This window comes from Clytia hemisphaerica, unplaced genomic scaffold (genome assembly GCF_902728285.1).
Source record: "Clytia hemisphaerica strain Z4C2 unplaced genomic scaffold, Clytia hemisphaerica genome assembly, whole genome shotgun sequence".
Taxonomy (NCBI): Eukaryota; Metazoa; Cnidaria; class Hydrozoa; order Leptothecata; family Clytiidae; genus Clytia; species Clytia hemisphaerica.
Window position 1 is genome coordinate 191,022 of NW_027103595.1, and position 18,357 is coordinate 209,378.

The 18,357-nt window shown below is 34.0% G+C and overlaps 4 protein-coding genes across 5 annotated transcripts; all 4 read left to right on the plus strand.

Moving 5' to 3' along the window:
• The first annotated feature begins 514 nt into the window (after positions 1–514).
• Positions 515–1,717, plus strand: LOC136801587 (uncharacterized). Its single transcript, XM_067058223.1, has one exon. It carries the CDS (start codon positions 573–575, stop codon positions 1,626–1,628), a length of 1,056 nt encoding a protein of 351 aa, XP_066914324.1. The 5' UTR covers positions 515–572; the 3' UTR covers positions 1,629–1,717.
• Positions 1,718–2,589: 872 nt separating this feature from the next.
• Positions 2,590–3,908, plus strand: LOC136801586 (uncharacterized). Its single transcript, XM_067058222.1, has one exon. It carries the CDS (start codon positions 2,609–2,611, stop codon positions 3,818–3,820), a length of 1,212 nt encoding a protein of 403 aa, XP_066914323.1. The 5' UTR covers positions 2,590–2,608; the 3' UTR covers positions 3,821–3,908.
• Positions 3,909–4,668: 760 nt separating this feature from the next.
• On the plus strand, positions 4,669–17,619 carry LOC136801590 (mitochondrial import inner membrane translocase subunit tim16-B-like). 2 transcript variants are annotated; one of them, XM_067058225.1, is made up of 6 exons: positions 4,669–4,747; positions 5,363–5,447; positions 5,616–5,701; positions 16,659–16,712; positions 17,010–17,075; positions 17,406–17,619. In XM_067058225.1, the coding sequence occupies exons 1-6, from the start codon at positions 4,745–4,747 to the stop codon at positions 17,493–17,495; spliced, it is 384 nt and encodes a 127-aa protein (XP_066914326.1). In that variant the 5' UTR covers positions 4,669–4,744; the 3' UTR covers positions 17,496–17,619. The 2 variants fall into 2 exon arrangements, with proteins under 2 accessions (XP_066914326.1, XP_066914327.1); XM_067058226.1 differs by lacking the exons at positions 4,669–4,747; positions 5,363–5,447; positions 5,616–5,701 and adding exons at positions 15,415–15,493; positions 16,109–16,193; positions 16,340–16,425.
• LOC136801588 (uncharacterized) lies at positions 9,051–10,529 on the plus strand. Its single transcript, XM_067058224.1, has one exon. It carries the CDS (start codon positions 9,091–9,093, stop codon positions 10,144–10,146), a length of 1,056 nt encoding a protein of 351 aa, XP_066914325.1. The 5' UTR covers positions 9,051–9,090; the 3' UTR covers positions 10,147–10,529.
• Positions 17,620–18,357: the final 738 nt, after the last annotated feature.

The window sequence follows — 18,357 nt, forward strand, 5'->3', positions numbered from 1 at the left end:
ACTACTCATATATGTCTGAGATTTTACTATCGACGCCAGGTTGCATCGTTTGAGACGTGCGATAGCACGTGCACACCTCCACACACACCTAAAAGCCTCTTAGGAGAGTGATAAATCGCACGCCTTAAATTTTGAGTTTTCAGCTAAAAGTAGTGCATCACACACCTTATCACACGCCAGAAACTCCTAAAATTAATGGTTTAGGAGTGCGATTGACCACACGCCTGGAATTTTCAAATGAGGGAGCCTGCGACGCCCCCCTGATTTTGCTGCTCTTTAATTTTAAGCCACCATATGCTAAATTTAAATGTTATGAAAACTCAGAGAAACACAAAACTAATTTCTGATATAATTCTAATACCATTATAAACTAACCATGCCAAATATCAATTTGATTGTAATATTGTTATTAGATCTCTAGGTAAACATTTTTAAAATTTCTCTTCCCTTCCCTATTATCAAGATTTTGCTATTTTGACCCAGTTTGGCTAATTTTTTTTTACCCAGCTAACATCTCTTATCTGTGTGTTTATATCACCCTTTACTGTTTTCTTTTTTACTTAGTAGTCAAAATGAAGATTTATGTAACAACTTTGACAGGTAAAATAATCACCATTGAAGGCCTTGAATCCAATGACACTACCGAAATTGTAAGAGAAAAAATACAAGATAAGGAAGGCATTCCACCTGACCAACAACGTCTGATTTTCAGTGGTAAGCAGATGTTAGATGGCTATCCGTTAGCATACTATTTGATCCAGGATACAGCTACAGTGCATTTGGTGCTTCGTTTGCGCGGTATGATCTCAAATTTCTCAGGCTATGATACTAATGATCCATTGATAGAATATTTGATGAAAGGAGATGTTAATGGCTGTGATGTATCTGAAGAACTCTTAAAAGAAAAAAGGGGCAATTCTAATGGGTCAGCAAATTCTGAAATTTTGCTTAACTACACAGGGAATAAGCTATTGAATGAGAAACAAAGAGCCAGACTGATTGCTGTCGCAGATTATGATTACAATCTCCAGAAGATTGAAGGAAAATCTGAAATCATCCTACAGGATATTAAAATAGTACTACCATCTGGTATTCTCAAAGCGATTTCTCAATCTAATGATATTGAAAAGCTTTTAAAAAGTCACCATCACTATTCATCAAAAGATGACCAAATGAAAGTTGTATTAAGAAGAACTGCCCCAACTCTAGGTTGTCTTCCTTGGCATGTTGATGGGGTTTATTCTTCTTGTGTCGTCCAGTACACATTGAATGATGATAAATCCTATACTGGAGGTCGTTTATGTTTTTTCACAGATGACATTGGCTTGTTTGTGCCTCAGAGACCAGCTGGTACATTATCTGTTCATTATAAAGAGATGCATGGCGTGTCAAAGCTTCTGAGTGGTGTACGTTATGTTTTGTTCATTGTTGACATCGCAAATGGCTTGGGTGGAGCTAAAGAGAATATTATAGAATTCAACCAAAAGATAATGGATCATATGAATTCTGGAATCAATCTCATGTCAGCCGAGAACAAGAATGTCATTGAAGTGAAAAGCGATAGTGAGGATAATAATGTGCAAGCCCTATTCACAACTAGAGCTGCTAAAAGAGCCAGGAAAACCTAACTCTTCCAACTTTATATTGCACCTTACTTGTCTGCTATTATCAGCTGGATTGCGGTTTAAACATATAATGTCGATGATTGCAACTGCACTTTGTTGACTTATATTTTAGTTTTCTTTAGATTTAGCAGTTTTATTAGTTTCCACTTCATTTTTATTTACATTCTTATTCTTTCAAGTTTATATTTTTACATTTTTATGAAAGGCCTACCTAGCCAAACAGCTATTTTATATTATTGATGATTTTTTGATGATTTTTTGTTTATGTTTTTATTTATTTGGATAGGATACATTTTTAAAAGTTTTTATATATTTTGAACTTTGGCTATTTAAAGCATAGTATATATTTTAATTTTGTTAAAGCATAAGACTTTATTTTGAATGTCACACACAGCGTGTTAAATTTAAATTCACCCATTTAGCTCCTACAGAAAGTAATTTTGATTTATAGAATACAGTTGAGCTCTTACTATAAGAATCGTTCATCAATATCTGCATATTAAAACTAAGAAAATCATTTACATAAGGCAAGACCAATTTGATCAGTTGTTTTACGGGCCAGACCGATCCTGAAACTCTAAAAATCGAAATAAAAATAAAATTGATTTTGGTAGTACAATTTTATTTTCATTGCTTTACAGAATGCCATATTTTCAAAGTTTTGGTAGTTTTCCCAAGGTTTTAAGAATTTTATGTTCAATTTTTCATTTCATCTATGAATTTTACCTTTTTGTGTCTTTTTATATCTATTTTGCATTTTTTGTTAAGATATGTAGTAGTTTTTGCTGCCTTTTCAGGAGATTTTATAGGTGAAATTCTTCTTTTCTTTTTATTTTTTCGCTGACCGACCGACCCTCTTTTTTGAGTAGCTTGGCCTGTAAAACAACAAATTAAATTGGCCTTCTAAGGCAACATCAAACACCAATTTTGTACCCCACTTGAAGCTTCCCTGTTTCCTTTTTTAATCAACAGTCATAATAAAAATGAAAATATTCATCAAAACACTGACAGGAAAGACGATTATCTTGGAAGGCTTAAACTTTCACAATACTGTTGATGATTTGAAATTAAAAGTTCAGGATAAGGAAGGTATTCCTCCTGACCAACAACGCTTGATTTTCTCTGGACAGCAGCTTAAGGATGAACATCCTTTAGGGTTCTATATGCTAAAAAACAATGATGTGCTGCACCTCGTTTTGAGATTGCGTGGTATGATTTCAAACTTTGCAGCTTACAATTCAAGTGAGCCTTTGATTTCATTTCTCTTGACTGGAGACATTCGAGGAAGTGAAGTGCCACTGGACCTCCTTGAATCTAAACGACTTCAATGCCGTGGTTCAAAACAATCGGAGGTTCTTCTTCATCACACAGGAGACTATTTATTGAATAACATTCAACGTCAGAAGCTAATGGGTGTTGCCGATTTTGTCCATTCTTTGCAAAAGGTTCAAGGGAAATCCCAGTCAATTCTTGAAGACATCAAAATTATATTTTTTCCTGGCATTATCAATAGAATTTTGAAATCAAACACAATAGAACAAAAATTAACAAGCTATCACCCTCTTGCGATACCTTTAAAATTAGTGATTCGTAGAACAGCACCAACTTTAGGTTGTCTACCATGGCATGTTGATGGAGGGTATTCTTGCGCTGTGGTGCAATACACATTGAATAGTGACAAATCTTATGTAGGTGGACGACTCTGTTTTTACGCTAAGGATACTGGTCTCTTCACCCCACAAAGACCACCAGGTACTGTGACGATCCACCAAAAGGAGCTACACGCAGTCTCAAAGCTTTTGTCTGGTGTTCGCTATGTGTTGTTTGCTATTGAACCCAGAAACGATCTTGGCGGATCAACAGAGAATATTTTTAATTTTGATGGCGAGTGGTTTGAAAGAATGAATTCAATGGTTAGTGTTGTATCAACCAATCAGAATGATAACCTCTCTGAAGACATCCAAAATGGAAGCCAAGACATCGGCATTGGAAATGAAAGCAATGGGTTTGAAGATACGGAACACATTGAAACAGAGATTGTCCAAGAGGATTTGTTACCTCAAGATGACGATGATGATAATATTTTCCTGCAATGTCACTTACCAGAGAATACCAAAAACACTTTGACTTATGAATCTGCTGATGGTGACGAAGAGAAATTATCCAATCACACAGCTAAAAGAATGAGAAAATAAGTAAAATATTTATCTTTCTCGATTCATTTTTTCGTTACCAATACATAAATTTACTTGCTGAATTTTAATGTTAGGAACATTAATGGTGTTAATGGATTTTAACTAGAACATAATTCACTAATAAGTAAGTGCACTGCATCGGGAAACAATCAAGTAATAGTTCAATCAAAAAAGTTTCGAGAGTCTTTTCTATACCATTTCTCTCTATCGAATCCAATTCCTCCTTTCGTGTTTAATGAATAGGTATAGCGAGATTTTGCTGACCAATTTCTGTAGGATTTGATCTTAAAAATGAATTATATCTATCAACAAATAATACGTTAACTAAAACTAATTTATGTAAATAACTTTTTTTATTTTTTTATTTCAAAACCTTGTTGAATTTTTACAGTCAGTGTTCAGGTTATAAACAGTTGCAGTTATTTATAATCAAGTTGTACAAGATTTTAATTGTAATCAGTTAAATGGAGTTGAAAGACAAATCGTATTTATCATTGAGAGCTAAAATTTTATAGTAATCATGCTAATCTTAAGGTTCATACCAGATAATTAACTGTAGATTGCTGATCAAGTTTCATTATAAAGTAAGGAGTAAACGACAAGAGTTCAGTGTTGCAACTTCTCTACCTGTAGAAATAGGGGAGATTTCTTACTTAGTTTTCTATCCCAATTGAAAGCTTTCCATCCGGATTTACCAAAGGTGCTCATAACAATGAAAATTAGTTCTGCAAACGAAATTGTTCCCCGATCGTTAACTCTCACAAGATAAACAGAGCGACTCTTTGACCCTTTGACGGCTATCGAAAAATCTATTTCTAATAAAACACGATTCTTTCAATGTTATTTATAGTGAAAAAATAGAAATTAAAAAGTGAGAAAAAATACAGACAATGGCATTTTGAGGAGACCCACAAATTAAACCGAATGGTAAGTGTTTTATCGATCCCATTTCTCATAAAAAGTTTTTTTTTCCTCGCCATCAAATGAATATTGAAAATCACTCGTTGCCCGGGGAGGGGAGAAACTATTGTTGCCATATTGATGCTGGCAAGTTTAGTTTCAATGAATGAATGTCTTAGTAGGGAGCTAACCCTTAGGACCCATGACATCTTTTATGCGACACAACAAAACCTGATCCATTTCAAAGAATGAAGTCTTTAAAGAGTTTTTTGCGAGGGGGGTTTGTGCTAAAGCCTAGGAAAATTTTTTAGGACTTAAAAACTGATTACAAGCATAACTCCTTGACCCCTAAAAATTGACAAAATTTCAAATTCAATAAAACCTGAAACCACTTATACCGATCGAAAGCTCTCAAAAATGATGTAGATGACTTTTAAGTGAACAAAAATTGATTTCCCAACGTAACTCGAGTAAATCGACCGGAAATGATGTCAAAAAGTAAGTTTTGACGTTAATTTACTGAGAATACTTCATTCTTTGAAATGTAACAGGTTTGGTTGCGTCGAATAAAAGATATCACGGGTCTAAGAGTTTGCCCCCCTACTATCTGGCTATATCAAGTTCCAAATATTTAATTTTCAGGCAAAATTCATTGCTCAAATGATCGTCCTTGGTGGACAAATTGTGGGGAAAGCATTTGCACAAGCACTCAAACAGGAGTTTGCAGGTATGAGAACTTGAGTAGTTGGCCATCCTCTTCGTTAGTTAATTTTAACGACTAGTAATGAGTTCCAGATTCTAAGTAAATCTCCGTTTCTTCTTTTTGGATCTTACAATAACCCTAATTTTCTGTTGAATTTTCTCTTATCAACATAACCTTTTTATCACTTTTTAGCTGGAGCACGACAAACTGCCAGAGCTTCTACTGAAGGTGCAAAGAAAGTAGCCTCCAACAATGCAGCGACTGGCATCTCCCTTGATGTAAGATTTCTTAAGAGGCCCGGAAAACCCGAGTTATTTTTCCCGAGTAATTTTTCCGAGTTACGGAAAACCCGAGTTATGATGTCATTTTCAGAAAATTATGACGTCACACTCAAATTTATAACTCGGTTGTTTTTCCTTCCATTAAATTTTCGAGTTATTTCATGAATTTTAACTCGGTTGTTTTTCCTTCCGTTAAATTTTCGAGTTATTTCAAGAAATTTAACTCGGTTTTTTTTTCTTCCTTTAAATTTTCGAGTTATTTCCAGATTTTAACTCGGTTTTTTTTTTCTTCCATTAATTTTTCGAGTTATTTCAAGATTTTTAACTCTGTTTTTTTTCCTTCTTTTAAGATTTCGAGTTATTTTTCTTCCTTTAAATTTTCGAGTTATTTTCAAATTTTAAATAATTCGGAGAAATTTTAGGAGGCACATAATCTTCGAGTTATATGATCGAGTTATATGGCTTCGAGTTATGAAATCTTCGAGTTAAGGCCCGTAACTCGAAATAAAAATGAAGCATTTTTATTTCGAGTTAATTTTTTAACTCGGTTTTTTTATTGACCATTTTCCTCTCGAGTTATATAACTCGGATTTTTTATTCCAAATAATTTCATCGAGTTATATTCCTCGTTTTAACTCGAGAGAAAAATAATGATTTTTTCCATCGAGTTAAAATGTTGTTTTTAACTCGAAATTAAAATGGTAAATTTTTTCATTGAGTTATATAACGTATTTTAACTCGAAAGAAAAAAGGCAAATTTTTCCATCGAGTTAATAATGACAGGCTCTTTTGTCGTCGATTTCCACAGATTGTGGATGGGCTATAGCTTTCTTATAATAGTAGAGTCAAATAAATATATAGAATAATCACACCAAGCATGTCTATTTTTTATTTGTCAATCACCTCATGGACAAAAACTAGACTACACTGTAAGGTTATTCGATGAAAAATGCACTGTAAGGGTGTATTTTTCGGGAAAACCACTGCGATTTTTAGCCAGCACATACCGTTAGTCCAAAATCCGACTACACCCCCTGGGCTCTTAGAGAGACTGCCTTTCGAAGATTCTGCCCATTTTTGGACTTTTTCTCACCCTAAGAGAAGAGAGACTATTTCCTCCTTCAAAATTTCAGCCAGAATTTTCATAAATTTTGGTCTAAGATTCATGAATTTATGACCCTTTGAGGGAGTCGGTTTTTTTATTTCGGTAAATTTGGAACCCTTACAGAGACTCAATTGTTTGTTAATGGTTTTTGTACTTCTTTGAGGAACTTTCGAGGGCGTCTGAAAAGAACCCTTATTATGGCTCGCACATACCCGGCATCCATTTTGCCTGAGTGGGGGTACTTAGGCTTTAACGGTTCTAGAACCACCAGAATGCAGAAAGCATAGTCGATTGATAAGGTTTTGGGCATTTTTTGATGACGCCACTTTTTAATACAAATTCCTGTAATACAAGAATCACTTGTTATACATTTTTGGAAACTTCAACCTTAGAGAAATCGAAACTACGATGTTTCCAATTTTTTTTCGGACACTTTGGTGTGATTTTCGGACAAATATGACGGTCTCAGCTTGAGAAAACGGAGACCTGTTGTATATTTTTGGAAAGCTCTCAAAAAATTAGGATTAGACATTTAGAGATATATTGCAAGTATAGGTGATTTCAGTACCTAACTCGAGATATTGAGCTTCAAAAAGCGCAAAAACTGGACAAAACAGCTGTTTCTGGCTGAAAAACACGGTTTTCAAGGGTATGTATAACAAGTGTTTTGATCAAAACAATCGAGCGATTTTACAAAATGCCCTCTACTATAAATAAGATTTTCAAAAAGTTCTCGAAAGGCAATTCTGACTATTTTATGACGAAAAGTAGATGACGAAACTGGGGTCAATTGTAAAACTTCGTCGTTTAGAACCCCTAAAATGGCTGAAAAAATGGCCAAAAATCCGCAACATTGCTTGATTACTCAGCAAAAATTCATTTGCTTCCATGGTTTTAAACGGCTGAAATTGTTATTTAAAAAGTCAATTTTGCCATCCGACATGTACCTTACTGACAGACACAACTAACCCTATTTACGTAACTCGAAACCAATATTGTAACATTTTGAGTTCGAGTTATATAACTCGAGATCATTTTGATGGCATTTTAATTTCGAGTTATATAACTCGAAATCATTTTGACGAAATTTTCATTTCGAGTTATTTAACTTGAAATCAAAATGCTGTATAAATGATTTCGAGTTATTTTCCTTGATTTAACTCGAGACGAAAATGGTCAATAAAAAAACCGAGTTAAAAAATTAACTCGAAATAAAAATGCTTCATTTTTATTTCGAGTTACGGGCCTTAACTCGAAGATTTCTTAACTCGAAGCCATATAACTCGATCATATAACTCGAACACACTATGTTAGGTCTAATTAGCACCCAGTTTGTTTTATTTGATAATTTTGCCAGGGGGGGTCGATAGAAAAATCTCAGACATAATGGCGTTTACTACGGTGGTGGTGTGAAAAAATATTTTACTACCCAGGGTAGTTAAATACTAAAATGGGTGGTATCTATGTGTTAAATGTTGAAAAAATTTTACTATCTGGGTAGTTAAAACTGGTAAAATTAGCAAATTTTAGCTATTTTTGTAATTCTTTTAATTTTTTGGATGACTTTTCTGTAAAATCAAGCCGAAAAGCAACCGAAAAATAGGTGGTCTCCATGACAAATTGTCCCAAAAACTTTTACTACCAGGGTAGTAAAATACCTCTTCCAAGAGTCTGGGTGGTGGTATGTAAAAATTCGTAAAAATCCTTTTACTACTCATATATGTCTGAGATTTTACTATCGACGCCAGGTTGCATCGTTTGAGACGTGCGATAGCACGTGCACACCTCCACACACACCTAAAAGCCTCTTAGGAGAGTGATAAATCGCACGCCTTAAATTTTGAGTTTTCAGCTAAAAGTAGTGCATCACACACCTTATCACACGCCAGAAACTCCTAAAATTAATGGTTTAGGAGTGCGATTGACCACACGCCTGGAATTTTCAAATGAGGGAGCCTGCGACGCCCCCCTGATTTTGCTGCTCTTTAATTTTAAGCCACCATATGCTAAATTTAAATGTTATGAAAACTCAGAGAAACACAAAACTAATTTCTGATATAATTCTAATACCATTATAAACTAACCATGCCAAATATCAATTTGATTGTAATATTGTTATTAGATCTCTAGGTAAACATTTTTAAAATTTCTCTTCCCTTCCCTATTATCAAGATTTTGCTATTTTGACCCAGTTTGGCTAATTTTTTTTTACCCAGCTAACATCTCTTATCTGTGTGTTTATATCACCCTTTACTGTTTTCTTTTTTACTTAGTAGTCAAAATGAAGATTTATGTAACAACTTTGACAGGTAAAATAATCACCATTGAAGGCCTTGAATCCAATGACACTACCGAAATTGTAAGAGAAAAAATACAAGATAAGGAAGGCATTCCACCTGACCAACAACGTCTGATTTTCAGTGGTAAGCAGATGTTAGATGGCTATCCGTTAGCATACTATTTGATCCAGGATACAGCTACAGTGCATTTGGTGCTTCGTTTGCGCGGTATGCTCTCAAATTTCTCAGGCTATGATACTAATGATCCATTGATAGAATATTTGATGAAAGGAGATGTTAATGGCTGTGATGTATCTGAAGAACTCTTAAAAGAAAAAAGGGGCAATTCTAATGGGTCAGCAAATTCTGAAATTTTGCTTAACTACACAGGGAATAAGCTATTGAATGAGAAACAAAGAGCCAGACTGATTGCTGTCGCAGATTATGATTACAATCTCCAGAAGATTGAAGGAAAATCTGAAATCATCCTACAGGATATTAAAATAGTACTACCATCTGGTATTCTCAAAGCGATTTCTCAATCTAATGATATTGAAAAGCTTTTAAAAAGTCACCATCACTATTCATCAAAAGATGACCAAATGAAAGTTGTATTAAGAAGAACTGCCCCAACTCTAGGTTGTCTTCCTTGGCATGTTGATGGGGTTTATTCTTCTTGTGTCGTCCAGTACACATTGAATGATGATAAATCCTATACTGGAGGTCGTTTATGTTTTTTCACAGATGACATTGGCTTGTTTGTGCCTCAGAGACCAGCTGGTACATTATCTGTTCATTATAAAGAGATGCATGGTGTGTCAAAGCTTCTGAGTGGTGTACGTTATGTTTTGTTCATTGTTGACATCGCAAATGGCTTGGGTGGAGCTAAAGAGAATATTATAGAATTCAACCAAAAGATAATGGATCATATGAATTCTGGAATCAATCTCATGTCAGCCGAGAACAAGAATGTCATTGAAGTGAAAAGCGATAGTGAGGATAATAATGTGCAAGCCCTATTCACAACTAGAGCTGCTAAAAGAGCCAGGAAAACCTAACTCTTCCAACTTTATATTGCACCTTACTTGTCTGCTATTATCAGCTGGATTGCGGTTTAAACATATAATGTCGATGATTGCAACTGCACTTTGTAATTTTGTTGACTTATATTTTAGTTTTCTTTAGATTTAGCAGTTTTATTAGTTTCCACTTCATTTTTATTTACATTCTTATTCTTTCAAGTTTATATTTTTACATTTTTATGAAAGGCCTACCTAGCCAAACAGCTATTTTATATTATTGATGATTTTTTGATGATTTTTTGTTTATGTTTTTATTTATTTGGATAGGATACATTTTTAAAGTTTTTATATATTTTGAACTTTGGCTATTTAAAGCATAGTATATATTTTAATTTGTTAAAGCATAAGACTTTATTTTGAATGTCACACACAGCGTGTTAAATTTAAATTCACCCATTTAGCTCCTACAGAAAGTAATTTTGATTTATAGAATACAGTTGAGCTCTTACTATAAGAATCGTTCATCAATATCTGCATATTAAAACTAAGAAAATCATTTACATAAGGCAAGACCAATTTGATCAGTTGTTTTACGGGCCAGACCGATCCTGAAACTCTAAAAATCGAAATAAAAATAAAATTGATTTTGGTAGTACAATTTTATTTTCATTGCTTTACAGAATGCCATATTTTCAAAGTTTTGGTAGTTTTCCCAAGGTTTTAAGAATTTTATGTTCAATTTTTCATTTCATCTATGAATTTTACCTTTTTGTGTCTTTTTATATCTATTTTGCATTTTTTGTTAAGATATGTAGTAGTTTTTGCTGCCTTTTCAGGAGATTTTATAGGTGAAATTCTTCTTTTCTTTTATTTTTTCGCTGACCGACCGACCCTCTTTTTTGAGTAGCTTGGCCTGTAAAACAACAAATTAAATTGGCCTTCTAAGGCAACATCAAACACCAATTTTGTACCCCACTTGAAGCTTCCCTGTTTCCTTTTTTAATCAACAGTCATAATAAAAATGAAAATATTCATCAAAACACTGACAGGAAAGACGATTATCTTGGAAGGCTTAAACTTTCACAATACTGTTGATGATTTGAAATTAAAAGTTCAGGATAAGGAAGGTATTCCTCCTGACCAACAACGCTTGATTTTCTCTGGACAGCAGCTTAAGGATGAACATCCTTTAGGGTTCTATATGCTAAAAAACAATGATGTGCTGCACCTCGTTTTGAGATTGCGTGGTATGATTTCAAACTTTGCAGCTTACAATTCAAGTGAGCCTTTGATTTCATTTCTCTTGACTGGAGACATTCGAGGAAGTGAAGTGCCACTGGACCTCCTTGAATCTAAACGACTTCAATGCCGTGGTTCAAAACAATCGGAGGTTCTTCTTCATCACACAGGAGACTATTTATTGAATAACATTCAACGTCAGAAGCTAATGGGTGTTGCCGATTTTGTCCATTCTTTGCAAAAGGTTCAAGGGAAATCCCAGTCAATTCTTGAAGACATCAAAATTATATTTTTTTCCTGGCATTATCAATAGAATTTTGAAATCAAACACAATAGAACAAAAATTAACAAGCTATCACCCTCTTGCGATACCTTTAAAATTAGTGATTCGTAGAACAGCACCAACTTTAGGTTGTCTACCATGGCATGTTGATGGAGGGTATTCTTGCGCTGTGGTGCAATACACATTGAATAGTGACAAATCTTATGTAGGTGGACGACTCTGTTTTTACGCTAAGGATACTGGTCTCTTCACCCCACAAAGACCACCAGGTACTGTGACGATCCACCAAAAGGAGCTACACGCAGTCTCAAAGCTTTTGTCTGGTGTTCGCTATGTGTTGTTTGCTATTGAACCCAGAAACGATCTTGGCGGATCAACAGAGAATATTTTTAATTTTGATGGCGAGTGGTTTGAAAGAATGAATTCAATGGTTAGTGTTGTATCAACCAATCAGAATGATAACCTAACTGAAGACATCCAAAATGGAAGCCAAGACATCGGCATTGGAAATGAAAGCAATGGGTTTGAAGATACGGAACACATTGAAACAGAGATTGTCCAAGAGGATTTGTTACCTCAAGATGACGATGATGATAATATTTTCCTGCAATGTCACTTACCAGAGAATACCAAAAACACTTTGACTTATGAATCTGCTGATGGTGACGAAGAGAAATTATCCAATCACACAGCTAAAAGAATGAGAAAATAAACCAGCTGCGCTGGAAGCTCCGGCTTTAGAGATTAAAAGATGTGAAAGATGAGCTTGTTGAGTTAGTTGTGTTCGAACGTTGCCCACAAACTACTCATCAGAACAGATCAGAAAGCAAAGCAATAAATCTATTGCAGAGCAAGTATGAGAAATAATCTTAACGAATAAATAAACCAGCTGGAAGTTTAGCTCTTCTAAGTGATTACACATGCACTTTCTTGCTTAAATAACCAAGCCCATCCCCCGCCCACTCATCCTCAACTAAAAAGTTCAAGATTGGAGCTAAAGGAGAAAAATATTTAGAAGTGAATATTTCCAAGTTCTTATACTGTAAATTAATTTTTTTCTAAACTTGCCAATAGCGAAGCCATGATGCGCCGTTGATTTGATTGGTCCGGATAAAATTTTGGGGAGAAAAATAGCCTAAATTAGAGGCCACGGCTTTGAGCTAAGCATTATTTTTTCTGTTGGGATAATACTTGGAAGAGTAGGATAAAATGGTACATTAGTGTGTATGTTATAAATAGTGGTATATTTGGAAAAAACCTTTTTCCTGTTTGAAAAATCTTCAAAAGGAATGGTCGCCCCAGCCAATGAAATTACTTTATTCGTAGAAATTTTAGCGAGACTAATTTTAGCGTTTTAGCGAGTTCTCCCTATTTTTGCTAAAATAAATCTCGCTTTTAAAAATTTAACTATTTAAATATACGTTAAAATAAGTCTCGCTAAAATTTCTACGATTAAAGTATGACAAAGTCCAAAAAATAATTTTCAGTTATAACACTGTGAAAATTTCTCCGATCTTGTTCAAATTTACACAGGAATTGTGTTTTAGTATACTTTACTGAATTATCATAGTGATATGTTTGTAAAAAATCTGTGTCGGGTTTGAAAAATCAAAAGGAACGGTCGCAAGCCGCGATGAAATTACGACAAAGTCCAAAAACGATCATTTCAGCCATAACACTGCGAAAATTTCTCCAATCTTGTTCAAATTTAAAAAGGAATTGTGTTTTCGTATCCTTTACTGAATTCTCATAGCGATATGTTTGTAAAAAATCTGTGTCGGCTTTGAAAAATGAAAAGGAACGGTTGCCAGTCGCAATGAAATTACGACAAAGTCCAAAAACGATCATTTTCAGCCATAACACTGAAAATTTCTCCAATCTTGTTCAAATTTAAAAAGGAATTGTGTTTTCGTATCCTTTACTGAATTCTCATAGCGATATGTTTGTAAAAAATCTATGTCGGGTTTGAAAAATCAAAAGGAACGGTCGCAAGCTGCAATGAAATTACAACAAAGTCCAAAAACGATCATTTTCAGCCATAACACTGCGAAAGTTTCTCCAATCTTGTTCTAATTTTCAAAGGAATTGTGTTTTAGTATCCTTTACTGAATTCTCATAGCGATATGTTTGTAAAAAATCTGTGTCGGGTTTGAAAAATCAAAAGGAATGGTCGCCAGCCGCGATGAAATTACGACAAAAAGTCCAAAAACGATCATTTTCAGCCATAAAACTGTGAAAATTTCTCCATTCTTGTTCAAATTTACACAGGAATTGTGTTTTAGTATCCTTTATTGAATTCTTATAGTGATATGTTTGTAAAAAATATGTGTCGGGTTTGAAGAATCAAAAGGAACGGTCGCCAGTCAACAATAATAATGATGAATACAAAACAGGATCATTTTCAGCCATAAACATAACACCACAAAAACTACTCAGATCGTTTTCAAATTTTCACTGTAATGTAGTAATTTTAGTATTCTCTTTTAAATTCCAATGGATGTGTGTTTGAAAGTTTCATTGTCAAGTTACCAACAGAATTTTTTTATGGTTAGCCATATGCAAGATTTTTTAAGCACTCGATCAGATGACGATTCATGGCCAAAATTTCTCCAAAGTCTTTCCACATTGTTAAAGAGCCAGTATGCATCAAACTTCTCATAAATCATGTCCAAAACATCATGAATAATGATGAAAATGATCAATTTTTCACTGAGATTTGCCAGTATTTGCTACACAGTCAACTAGTCCACTTTCGGCAGCCATATTTTTCTTAAATACTTTCGGCCAATCAAATCACAGTGTTATTTGAATCAGGTAATCCGTTTTTATTAAATCGGAATAGATCATCGGATTAGATAAACAAACAAAAAATGTCTTGAGCGTCGTCGTCGTCGGACGAGAGAGAATTTAAGGCTCCTAGGCCGGAGCAATAAGTAAAATATTTATCTTTCTCGATTCATTTTTTCGTTACCAATACATAAATTTACTTGCTGAATTTTAATGTTAGGAACATTAATGGTGTTAATGGATTTTAACTAGAACATAATTCACTAATAAGTAAGTGCACTGCATCGGGAAACAATCAAGTAATAGTTCAATCAAAAAAGTTTCGAGAGTCTTTTCTATACCATTTCTCTCTATCGAATCCAATTCCTCCTTTCGTGTTTAATGAATAGGTATAGCGAGATTTTGCTGACCAATTTCTGTAGGATTTGATCTTAAAAATGAATTATATCTATCAACAAATAATACGTTAACTAAAACTAATTTATGTAAATAACTTTTTTTATTTTTTTATTTCAAAACCTTGTTGAATTTTTACAGTCAGTGTTCAGGTTATAAACAGTTGCAGTTATTTATAATCAAGTTGTACAAGATTTTAATTGTAATCAGTTAAATGGAGTTGAAAGACAAATCGTATTTATCATTGAGAGCTAAAAATTTTATAGTAATCATGCTAATCTTAAGGTTCATACCAGATAATTAACTGTAGATTGCTGATCAAGTTTCATTATAAAGTAAGGAGTAAACGACAAGAGTTCAGTGTTGCAACTTCTCTACCTGTAGAAATAGGGGAGATTTCTTACTTAGTTTTCTATCCCAATTGAAAGCTTTCCATCCGGATTTACCAAAGGTGCTCATAACAATGAAAATTAGTTCTGCAAACGAAATTGTTCCCCGATCGTTAACTCTCACAAGATAAACAGAGCGACTCTTTGACCCTTTGACGGCTATCGAAAAATCTATTTCTAATAAAACACGATTCTTTCAATGTTATTTATAGTGAAAAAATAGAAATTAAAAAGTGAGAAAAAATACAGACAATGGCATTTTGAGGAGACCCACAAATTAAACCGAATGGTAAGTGTTTTATCGATCCCATTTCTCATAAAAAGTTTTTTTTTCCTCGCCATCAAATGAATATTGAAAATCACTCGTTGCCCGGGGAGGGGAGAAACTATTGTTGCCATATTGATGCTGGCAAGTTTAGTTTCAATGAATGAATGTCTTAGTAGGGAGCTAACCCTTAGGACCCATGACATCTTTTATGCGACACAACAAAACCTGATCCATTTCAAAGAATGAAGTCTTTAAAGAGTTTTTTGCGAGGGGGGTTTGTGCTAAAGCCTAGGAAAATTTTTTAGGACTTAAAAACTGATTACAAGCATAACTCCTTGACCCCTAAAAATTGACAAAATTTCAAATTCAATAAAACCTGAAACCACTTATACCGATCGAAAGCTCTCAAAAATGATGTAGATGACTTTTAAGTGAACAAAAATTGATTTCCCAACGTAACTCGAGTAAATCGACCGGAAATGATGTCAAAAAGTAAGTTTTGACGTTAATTTACTGAGAATACTTCATTCTTTGAAATGTAACAGGTTTGGTTGCGTCGAATAAAAGATATCACGGGTCTAAGAGTTTGCCCCCCTACTATCTGGCTATATCAAGTTCCAAATATTTAATTTTCAGGCAAAATTCATTGCTCAAATGATCGTCCTTGGTGGACAAATTGTGGGGAAAGCATTTGCACAAGCACTCAAACAGGAGTTTGCAGGTATGAGAACTTGAGTAGTTGGCCATCCTCTTCGTTAGTTAATTTTAACGACTAGTAATGAGTTCCAGATTCTAAGTAAATCTCCGTTTCTTCTTTTTGGATCTTACATAACTCTAATTTTCTGTTAAACCTTTATCACTTTTTAGCTGGAGCTCGACAAACTGCCAGAGCTTCTACTGAAGGTACAAAGAAAGCAGCCTCCAACAATGCAGCGACTGGCATCTCACTTGATGTAAGACAAATTCTTAAAAAAATGACATTTTTTTAAGAATTTTATCTACTTAATGAGACTTTATTTATTTCATGGCTTCATGGTTGTTCTATTTGCCAAAAAAGCAACGATTGTCTGTCTTTGACTGGGTAAATGATTTGTCGTGTAAAATGGATTTTCTGATATGAATGAAACTCGACTTTAAAACCTGAATTTTTTCCAAATGTATAATAATTTTTCTTCTTTTCATTTAGGAAGCCAAACAAATTCTGAATATCAAGGAGTTGAATCCAGAGGAAGTACAAAAGGTAGTAAAAGAAAAGGGGAAAATCCTTAGGATCCGTAGAATCTTTCGTGTGACGCAATAACTTTCAAAAGTAGATAGGATTTTGAAACTTTTTTGAGAGGGGGCCTGTGACTAAGGCATGGCAAAAGTTTTTATGGACAAAAAACTGACGTTGTAGGCAAAGCTCCTAACCTTTGTCGGTTTGGCTGTAAAAACTTCTTTCAGGCCTAATTCGCGTTTAAATTTACCCAGATGTATCCAACTTTCGGAAACTTATTTGATATTTTCCTATGGTTGAAAATGTTTTTCCTTCTTTTAGAGTTATGATTACTTGTTCAAAATCAACGATAAAAAGGCTGGAGGATCATTCTACCTGCAGTCGAAGGTATAGGCATAATTGTGGAAAGGCTTCCCATCTGCCTCATTCTACTATTTACCCCTTTCACAATTTAATGTACCCTCATTATCCGATTTGCTTGCACAAAGATTTCATTACTGAACAATATGAATATCAAATTTGATTCTTAGGCGAATACTGGGAGTGTTTACTTTCATAACTTATTTAGCTTTTAGGGGAGGGCCTCAGGGTTAGCTTTACACTAAAACGAGGCATAAGCGCTGGTTGGCATCTTCTACGACTTCTTTGAATGTATCATTTTTGCAATTTCTAAAAAGTTCACTGTTCTACAGTCGAGTAATTTTGTTCCATCTTCAGGTTTTTCGAGCGAAAGAGAGGCTAGACATGGAATTCAAAAATGAAAATGAAAGCACGAATACTCAACCGAATGAAGAAGGAAAAAGCTGATAAGTTTTTTTGCTAAGAATCTTTTTTAATAATTTTTTTTGGAAGCAAGATGACCTTTATTGTACAGAAGATATTGGACATATTTAATTTTTATATTGGAAAGAAATCTCGTGAATTTATGTTACATTTTCAAGCTTATCACCTTATTTTGTCTAACTAGCTATCATAACGATGGGTTTCCATCAAATTTTGACAAAGATATAAAAAAATAGAATACAAAAATTTAAGTTCTAAGACGATGTCATTTTGGGCAGGTCAAAATTTTCAGTTTTTTTAACATCTTTTGATTGAGTGAACCAAAGTTTTATATACCAAATTTTCAGTTAAGCCTTCCTCTTTAGAATATAAGTAAATCAATTAAAAAACCTGTAATCATAAGCTCGCAATCTCTTGACAAACTGTATACTTTTTCTGGTGCACCCGGAATTTCTATTATAGTTTTTCAAACCCAAGTATATTCATCTGGGGAAGGGACATTAAAAATCGTCAATAGCAGTATTTATCAACAAGCTTTGGAGGGAAGGAATTTTATGTTGCAGAATTTACTTACTTTGTTTTAAGATAAAACCTTTGATTTGAATATGACTAGATTTAATTTTTTTTCAGTGATCCATAAGTACTCATAAGTACTCCATAAGTACTCATAAGTACTTGAGCTGAAAAAGAAGGAGAAATAAGTGTTTCGGAAAAAATTGATGGCAAATTCAGAGTGAATTATATTACTTTTGACGAATGACCAAAAGATTCTCGATTCTCTTTTTCACTCTGCATCTTTTCGATAAAAGAGTTTAAGTATTTTCTCTTTCAGATAACATGCAAGGAATCGATGATTTGTATTTTGTAACCAACGTCAGTGCAACGG

Excerpts from the sequence above, each read along its gene's own strand:
- LOC136801587 (XM_067058223.1), top strand. The coding sequence starts at position 573 with ATGAAGATTTATGTAACAACTTTGACAGGTAAAATAATCACCATTGAA.
- LOC136801586 (XM_067058222.1), top strand. The coding sequence starts at position 2,609 with ATGAAAATATTCATCAAAACACTGACAGGAAAGACGATTATCTTGGAA.
- LOC136801590 (XM_067058225.1), top strand. Across the intron at positions 5,448-5,615 it reads ACTCAAACAGGAGTTTGCAG|CTGGAGCACGACAAACTGCC; the intron begins GTATGAGAACTT and ends ATCACTTTTTAG. Across the intron at positions 16,713-17,009 it reads ATCCAGAGGAAGTACAAAAG|AGTTATGATTACTTGTTCAA; the intron begins GTAGTAAAAGAA and ends TCCTTCTTTTAG.
- LOC136801588 (XM_067058224.1), top strand. The coding sequence starts at position 9,091 with ATGAAGATTTATGTAACAACTTTGACAGGTAAAATAATCACCATTGAA.